The 9,018-nt window shown below is 39.3% G+C and overlaps 1 protein-coding gene across 1 annotated transcript in view; it reads left to right on the forward strand.

Moving 5' to 3' along the window:
- Nucleotides 1–2,442, forward strand: part of Msn (moesin) — a 70,905-nt gene extending 68,463 nt beyond the window's left edge. Inside the window, exon 13 of the mRNA XM_005335204.5 lies at nucleotides 249–2,442. Within this exon, the coding sequence (XP_005335261.1) occupies nucleotides 249–413 (165 nt within the window). The 3' untranslated portion in view covers nucleotides 414–2,442. The remainder of the gene's footprint in view (nucleotides 1–248) is intronic.
- Nucleotides 2,443–9,018: the final 6,576 nt, after the last annotated feature.

The raw sequence follows: 9,018 nt of genomic DNA on the forward strand, positions 1-9,018 counted from the left end.
CAAAACTTACCTGATAAAATTCCTACCCAAATCTTTCTTTGGTATGTTGTTCTACTCTCAGAATATGCAATATCAACTGGTCCCCTATGTTTATATTTAAAAAAGAAACAATTCTTGCCAAACTGCAGTCCTAATGGGGCTGGAATTGGCAGGGAGAGAAAAAACAGAAAAGAAGAAAAATCTGATCAAGTTTGTATACTTTAAATGAAAAGAAGCCATTGAACATTACATTGCTTGCCTCCTCACAGGCCCTTACTTCAGAGCTGGCCAATGCCCGTGATGAATCCAAGAAGACTGCCAATGACATGATTCATGCTGAGAACATGCGACTGGGCCGAGACAAATACAAAACCCTGCGCCAGATCCGGCAGGGCAACACCAAGCAGCGCATCGATGAGTTTGAGTCCATGTAAAGGGCACCCAGCCTCTAGGGACCCCTCCTCCCTTCTTCCTTGCCCTGACACTCCTTATACTTTTGCCTAACTCACACTGTGCTGGAGCCACTAACTAGAGCAGCCCTGGAGTCATGCCAAGCATACAGTGCAGCCATGGGACCAAACCTAGCACCTCAGTTCCCACTCTTTTCCCTGGGCAGTCAAATAGCCCAATGTGGTGCCAATGGGACCCTGTTTCCCCTCTCTGTTCCATTTAATCTAGCTTGCTAGAACCAACCACTTCCCCAGTTCAGAGGCACTTTCACTTCAGTTGGCAACTGCCCACCCCCACTTACTATTGTCCTTTGGAAGTCAAATGTGGAGTGTGGTGAAAGCTAGCTCCTCTCCCCTACCCCACCACTGACTTCCTCTTCCAGGGCCTATGATTTACAGGGTTAGGGTATTACAGGGTATAGGGAAGCAGACAGGTCTCTGGTTATCTGTTCTAATGTGTCAACTTACATAGGATTTGGCCTCCCAATGCCCATCCTTTTTAGAGTAATTTAGGCTTGGTAATGATTGGAGGATAAAGAGATGTTCAGTCATTCTTATTTCTACCTCCCAGATTGGGCCTGTTACAAACTCAGTCCCAATAAGCCTTGTCCCTGAGTTCAGGGACTCAGTTTCTCCCTAGGGTGGGATGAGGGAGATTGTGCCTTCAAAAGGCTTCACTATCATTCTGGAAGGCCATGGCACTTTTAGTCAGCCAATGCTGGGTAAAAGATCCTGCCCCAATGCCTTATATGAGCCTAGGCTTATCTCAGTTGAGCTCTATGGGCAGAAGTACCCCTTGTAGTTCCAGGTTCCTGGTTCCTTCTCTGTATCTACCCATGCCCCCTCTAATCCACAAATCCCCACAGTTAGAATAATAAGGATAAGTACCCAAAAACTCAGCCACCCTCAACCACTGCTCTTGCCAAAAGGGAGGAAATGTTCACACCTGCCTTCAGGATTTTCCCAGCCAGGAGCTCTAGGCCACTTCCCCTATCAGAGTTACATGGGCCACACACAGCTCCTGCCTCACAGCTGTGTGGGCCTTGGTATGGTGAGCCCTAGATCTTGACACCAGTAGGCTCAATTGGGAAGTGGATAGCAGAAGCTGCATGTGGTGAGAGAAGCCCATGCCTCTGGTCCTTCGGTTTACTCAACCCTCTCAGGTGCCCAGTAGCCCCTTCCCATCATCCCCATCCAAGGTGGTGACTGGGCCCTACCTCTGACAAACCTTTAACCAGGTCTTGTCACCAGCTGTGGTGTCCCTTGGAGCTACATATCAGAGAGCTGCTGGGGATTCTAACCTGGTCCCTTCAACACCCCCGACCCCTTGCTCTCAACCCAGAAGTGGCCTCCTCCTCTCTGTCTTGTGTGCTCTTTTTCTTTCTACCAGTATTATATATTCTAGTGATATCTAACTCATTATTGATTTCTGCCTTTATTGCTAATGCACCATTAGAAGATATTAGTCTTGGGGCAGGATCATTTTGGCCTCATTCCTTTACCTGGGAAGCATATACTATATTATAAAAGGATACTTTGCCAGAAACAGTAATGTAAGAAACTTTCAGTATTAGTGATATTACCTGTCACTATAGGTCATACAATCCATTTTTAAAGCACTTGGTATTTGGTTTTAATGTTCCTGTTTGCCTTCTCCCTAGGGCTCAGTCCCCCATGGGGCTATCCTTTCCCTCCATGCAGTACCCCTAACTGAGAGCCTTCCTTAATACCTGCCCTCCACCTGACCCTGGGGAGTCTTGTGTGCATTGCTGTGAATTATATTGATACTCACTTGGTGATATGCCCTGTTTTGGCTAAATTCAAATCTGGAATTGTGGGGCAATCTAGCTGCCTTAAGGGCAGTAACCCACCCCCAGGGAGGCTGGGGAGAAAGGTTAGATTTTTATATTCAGGTTTTTTTGTGTATTTTTGGGTTTTTTAAAAATTGTTTTTGGCAGGGTTTATGCTCAACCCATGTTCTATTTCAGTGCCAATAAAATTTAGGAAGACTTCACTGTGACTCAGTCTTTCTTTGTGGTATGGGTGGGTGGCTGTAATATTTCAGTGTAACTTGCACTCTCCAGACCACCTTTTCCATCCCTGATCTCCTTTTTATCTTCACTTTAGTTTTATGGGAAGGAGGGGTATGACCACCCCCATTTTAAGAGGTGGGAACAAGCTCAAAAATACAGGAAAATTCCAAGGTCACAGACTGTCTGGCTTAATTGCTAGCTTCGCTAGTGTGGTTACGGGTCCTACATTGACCATGTGGTGTTTCTAGACTTGCTTGTCATCAGGACCTAGGGACTTCTTACTTTTATCTCTGAACTCCTCATGGGTGGTCAAACCCTGTCCTTCCCCCTTATTAGGAAGGCCTCAATCTTGTCCCACCTCCTTACTTATTGCAGTGCCAATAAAGGTTGTGTAAACTACTTGGGTCTTGCTACAGAAGGGAGTGCAGTATAAACTGAGGATGAAGAATGTATGTACATACAAAATTATTAAGCAGTACTTTAGAGTTTATAAAAGGTGTCTATTCTGTAACCTAGTTATGTTATCCTCATTTTGCCTATGAAGGAACTAAGAAGCAAATAAACCTAGTCTATCTTGGACCTGGCATTTTCACTTGTACCAATCTCTTCTTGGTCATCCAACACTGCAAGGAAAGTTCCCACATGTGCTTTAAACTCTCACAACAACCATTTGAGACAGTGGCTCCCAAACTTGTCTGCAAATTAGAATCCTTTAAAGTTTCCAAAGTGCAGATCACGTCCTCAGATCAAATTATAATCTGTAGAAGGGGAACTCAAGCATCAATATATTTTCTGATTCCAATATATTCTCCTAGAAGAGTTCCGTCATGTACTTGGAAAAGGACAGTTTCACAACTTCAATTCTAAGGTTAGAAATGGAATTCTAGGTCCCTATAGCATCGATCTAGGAGGAGACATTAAGAATCTCTTAATGATCATCCCAACTATTGTTGTTGCCTTGGAAGTTAAAGGGCTCTAGATTCCCTCCAACCTCAACCAGAGGATTCCTCTGTCTGTTTTTATATGTTGGGCTATATATGTGTAAATAGTTTGTAGTTTTAAAAGGGGGAAAGAAGATGAACTTCTTCCAGGATGATAGATGTGATAGGCAGGATAATGACTCCCCAAAGATCTTCATGTTCTAATCCATGGAAACTATGAATGTTACCTTAAATGGCAAAAGGACTTGAGTATGATTAGGTTAAGGATTTCAGGATAAGAGGATGATGCTATGTTATCCAGATGGTTCCAGTGTAATCACAAGGGTCCTCAAAAGATGGAAGAGAGTGATAATTCTAGAGATCTGAAGATGCCATGTTGCTGGTTTTGAGGTTGGAGGAAAAGACCACCAACTGAGGAGTGCAGGTGGCCTCTGGAAGCTTCAAAAGTCAAGCAAACAGATTCTCCACAAGAAGCTTCAGAAGAAATACAGTCCTGCTGATACCTTGGTTTAGCTCAATTATAGCCTATTTTGGACTTCTATCTGACCTCCAGAATCATAGAGTAATAAATGTGTGTTATTTTAAGCCACTATAACATTTTTCTCCATTTCTTATGATTCTCCTTTTTTCCCCCCATACTGAGAATGGAACCCAGGAGTGCTTTACTCCTGAACTACATCCATAGTCCTTTTAATTTTTTTTTGAGACAGGTTCTTGCTAAATTGCTGAAGGTCTCCTAAGTTGCACACACTGGACTTAAATTTGCAATGTTCCTACCTCAGTCTCCTGAGTCACTGGGTTTACAGGCATGTGCCACTGCACCAGGCAGCTTCTCCATTCTTGAAATGGCAATGCTATATAGAAATGGAGAAGAGAATAAATGTGGTTGCCAAAAGCTAAGAACAAGTTAGAGGATGGAGTGTGTATAAGAAGTCGCTATAAGAGACTAACATGAAGTATCTTTGTGGTGATATTCTGTATCTTAACTGTCAGTATCTTGGTTGTGCTACTATAGGAGAATTTACAAGATGTTACCACTGGGGGAACCAGAGTAAAGTATACCAGAGCTCTCTCTATTGCTTCTTTCTTTCCTTTTCTTTTTCTTGGTTCTGGGGAATTAACTCAGGGGCACTTAACCACTAAATCACATCCCCAGCTCTATTTTTGTATTTTATTTAGAGACAGGGTCTCAGTGAGTTGCCTAGTGGCTCTCTTTTGCTGAAGCTGGCTTTGAACTTGTGATCATCCTGCCGTAGCCTCCCGAGATGCTGGGATTACAGGCGTGCATCACAGCACCCGGCTTTCTATTATTTCTTAAAACTGCCTGTAAGTCTACAATGATGTCAAAATATGAGATTTAATTTAAAAAATAAGGGGTGAAGGTCCTCCTGGTTATATATTGTTGAACAATGAGTGCTTATATCTGCTAAAAGTCATAGGGGTACTATTTGCAAGAGTTTAAATTGAGAAATGACCCAACTTGTATTAGTAAGGGAAAGGACAAGCTGGGTATGGTGGCACATGCCTGTAATCCCCGTGGCTCAAGAGGAGGATCACAAGCTCAAAGCCAGCTTCAGCAATTTAGCATGGCCCTAAGCAATTTAGTGAGATCCTGTCTCAAAAAATAAAAGGAGCTGGAGATGTGGTTCAGTGGTTAACCACCCCTGAGTTAAATTCCTGGGGAGGGGGAAGAGAGAGAGAAAGAAAGAGAGATAACAGAACTATGGAATGTTCAAATGGTGGTATATTGTCCAAAAATAGAAACAGACTACTGATGCACACAACAATATGGGTGAATCTCACAGGCATTGTGTTGTATAAAATAGGACAAACACAAAAGAGAACATATCACCTAATTCCATTTTTATAAAAAATTCCACAGCAGGAATGGTTACTTGGAGTTGGCTCACGAGAAATTGATTAGAAAGTGGCATAAGGAAATTTATGGGCTCATGTAAATATTCTTGGTTTGAATGATGGTTATAGAGTATAGACAGGTAAAAATTCATCATGTATTATATGAACTATAAATCATTTTAAAGGGAACATTCATTCATTGCAAAAATTTGAAAATATCTAGAATAATGGTTCTCAAAATTTTGTGTGTATTAGAATCACTTGTGGGCTTCTTGAAGTATGTCGAAAGTAAATCCTGAGAATGTGTATTTCTAACAAGTTCTCAAGGGTTACAGAAGATCTTGGTTCAGGGACCATACTTGGAAAGCCCCTGCTTCTCTAGAGTAGACCAATATTGGTAGAGATGGAGTCCTGGGGGTGGGGGGGCGGAGAGAAGGGAATTGTCTTAAGTTCACACAAGCCATCAGGCAGATATGGGCCTAGAATTTGCTTCCTGGCTCTTTTTCCTGGATCTTCAAGGCCTGGAACAGACCTTCCCTATTCTTAAAAGGCTACCTTCACCTTGCAAGTAGTACTTCTTTACCTGATTTCCAAACTTATCTTTTTTTACCGTAAAATTCAATACATGTTGATTGCTAGCCAACAGTTTTAAAAATAGAAGTAGTCGCATGAAAATTTCATTAAAACAATTTTAAAATAAATAGATGAAAAGTCCAGTGTGAAGAAGTAACTGCTTGAGCTAAAGCTGACCTTAAAATAATTTTAAATTAATAGGTGAGAAAAAAAAATCTGTTAGAAAGCAAGTAACATGTGAATAAAATCTCCATTATAAAATTCTCTTTTCACAATCTTAGTAACTCACCAAGAAAAGAGAAATATTTGTTTTTGCTTTGGTACCAGGGTAGAACCCAGGGGCACTCAATTACTGATCCACATCCTCAGTTCTTTTTATTTTATTATTTTTTAAATTTTGAGACAGGGTCTTGCTAAGTAGCTGACGTTGGCTTTGACTTGCAATCCTCCTACCTCAGCTTCTGGAGCCACTGGGATTACAGGCATGAACCATCATGCCTGGATGGTATTTCTTAAAGTTATATTGAATTTTAGCCTAAAACAAATGTTAATTTAGGTGTTAGAAAATTGTGTTCAAAATTAATTATAATATCTGGGTAGGAAGGGGCCACAGAGACTCAGACTCCTAGATCAAATTCTTTCTTACCATTTTATTAAGAGGGAAACTAAGACCCAAGTAAAAGGAACTTGACCACAGTCACAGTGACGAAATTTGTTCTTAAACAATTTCTTGCCTCTGCAAAGGCCTGTACACAATCTATTGTGGAGTGCCCTTATTATTTCAGTTGCTTTGTTCCCAATCTTTTTAGAAAGATTCCCTTCCATCATCATTGCCATTTACATGCACAGTTGTTGGCTTTGGAGCTTTTAGTTAGGATCCATAAGGCACTAGCCACACTACTTCTTTATCCATTCCTATAGGTTAAACAGAGAACTCCAAGCTAGTCATCTGAGAATATCTCCTTTTTCAGGGGTCCCAATTGATCCATTGCTTTCTTTTAACCTAAACTAGATTGTGTTCTGGAGAACATCTTTTCTTTCCACTGTCTCCAGAATGTTGTTGAACACAAAGCTAAGCCAATTACTACCTTGATTGAAACTTTACTCCCCAGTTTAGAGAAGCCAAATTTCCTTAGCCTAGGAGCATTCATGGATCTTCACAATTTGACTTGTCTTATCTCCCACTATCCATCATTATCCGTCTCCTTCTAGCACTTTAAATTCCAGGCATACTAGACCCCGGCAAGCCCCTTAAAATCCAGACTTGATCATGCCTACATGCCTTTTTAAATAATTATAATTAATGTTGATGGAGCACTTACAGTTTGCCAGACATCATTCAACATCCTTTATAGTTATTATCTCAAGTTGCCTTCACAACATATTCAAGGCCAAGACAATAATTACAGATGAGAAAACTAAAGCACAGAGAGGATGAGTATTTTATCCATGATCACACAGCCTGCAGTTAGAGAAGCAAGATTTGAATATTTTCTTGACCTCAACCTCAAAATAGCAAAAATATTATCTTTATTCTCACTCTACTCTGCTTCTCATGCTCCTCTCTCATTTGGTGGCATAATTATCCCCTCATTTTCCCTGTATATGAACTTAAATATTTTTCCTTGACAATTCCTTCTTCCTTACCCTGTCCCTGTGCTCAGTACTTGTGCATTCCACACTGCAACCTGAATAGCTTTTAATGCTACACGTATTTTACTCCTCCTTTGCAGCTGTAACAGTTGCCTCTAGTGAGTGACCTCCTCACTAAATCACCAGTCTGATTTCTATTCTGCTGCCAGCCATCTGGCCAGAAACCCCTATTGATCTTTCACCTTCTTTGCTTAGTTTCTCAATTCCTACCTAGGTTGGTCTCACTCTGAATATTGATCTTCTGTCCTAAAACTCTATTGAAGTTGTTTATAAATGCTGATTTTTTGGGAAGAATCTTTAAAAATTTCCTAGATTTTCTATATTTTTAGGTCATGTCATTTGCAATTAGAGATAGTATTACTTCTTACTGTGTTAGCCTTTATTTCTTTTCTCTTGCCTAATGATCTTGGCTAGAACCTTTACTATAATGCTAAATAGAAGTGGTAAAAATAGAGTTTCTTGTCTTTTTTCTACTCTTAAAGTAAGGCTTTCAGTCTTTCATCAAGTCAAATGATGTTAGTTATGGGTTTTTGTAGAGGCCTGAAGATGTTTCCTTTTATTCCTATTTTGTTCCATGTTTTTTTAATCATGGAAGAGTGTGAATTTTGGAAAATATCTGCATATATTGAGATAATCATGTATTATTTCTTTATTCTAGCATTGAAAACATCTGATCCTGGGTTTTTCTTTGTGGGAAGCTTGTTAAATAATTATACAATGTCTTTACTTATTATGAGTCTTCTCAAAATCTCCATTTCTTCTTGAGTTAGTTTCATTAATTTGTGTTTTTCTAGGAATTTGTCCATTTCATCTAGGTTATCTAATATTTTGGCATATTAATGTTTATAGCATCAATTTATAATCCTTTTTATTTTTCTAATCTTGGTAGTCATATATTCCTTTTCATCCCTGATTTTAGTCACTGAAATCTTCTGTGTTTTACTATGGGTCAGTTTGACTAAGGCTTTTTCAATTTTGCTGATCATTTTGAACATCCAATTTTGGGTTTGTTGACTTTATTGTTTTCTATTCTATGTAATTTATTTCTGCTCTAATATTTATCTTTTTCTTCTTGCTTGTTGTGTTTATTTTCCTTTTTAAAAATTTCTTAAGGTATCACATTATTTATTTAAAATCTTTATTTTTAATATATGTATGCAGCTATAAGTTTCTCTCTAGAAAATGCTTTAGCTACTTTCCATACATTTTCTTAAGTTGTATATTTTGTTTTCACTCATCTAAATGTATTTTCTAATTTCCCATGTGATATCTTCTTTGACTACTTGTTTGTTACAAAATATATTAAATTCCACACATTTGTGTGAGTTTCCAACATTTTCTTTTTATTGATTTCTAATTCTATTCCATTGTTACCAGATAGTGCATTTTGTATTTTCTCAATTGTCTGAATTCATTGGTTTTCTTTACAATATAAATATATAGGTAGGTAGATTATATTCTGGAATGAGATTTTCACCCCTCATAAGGGTTTGGTCTGTTATCTCTCTCTCTCTCTCTCTCTCTCTCTCTCTC

This window comes from Ictidomys tridecemlineatus, chromosome X (assembly GCF_052094955.1).
Source record: "Ictidomys tridecemlineatus isolate mIctTri1 chromosome X, mIctTri1.hap1, whole genome shotgun sequence".
NCBI classification, from domain to species: Eukaryota; Metazoa; Chordata; class Mammalia; order Rodentia; family Sciuridae; genus Ictidomys; species Ictidomys tridecemlineatus.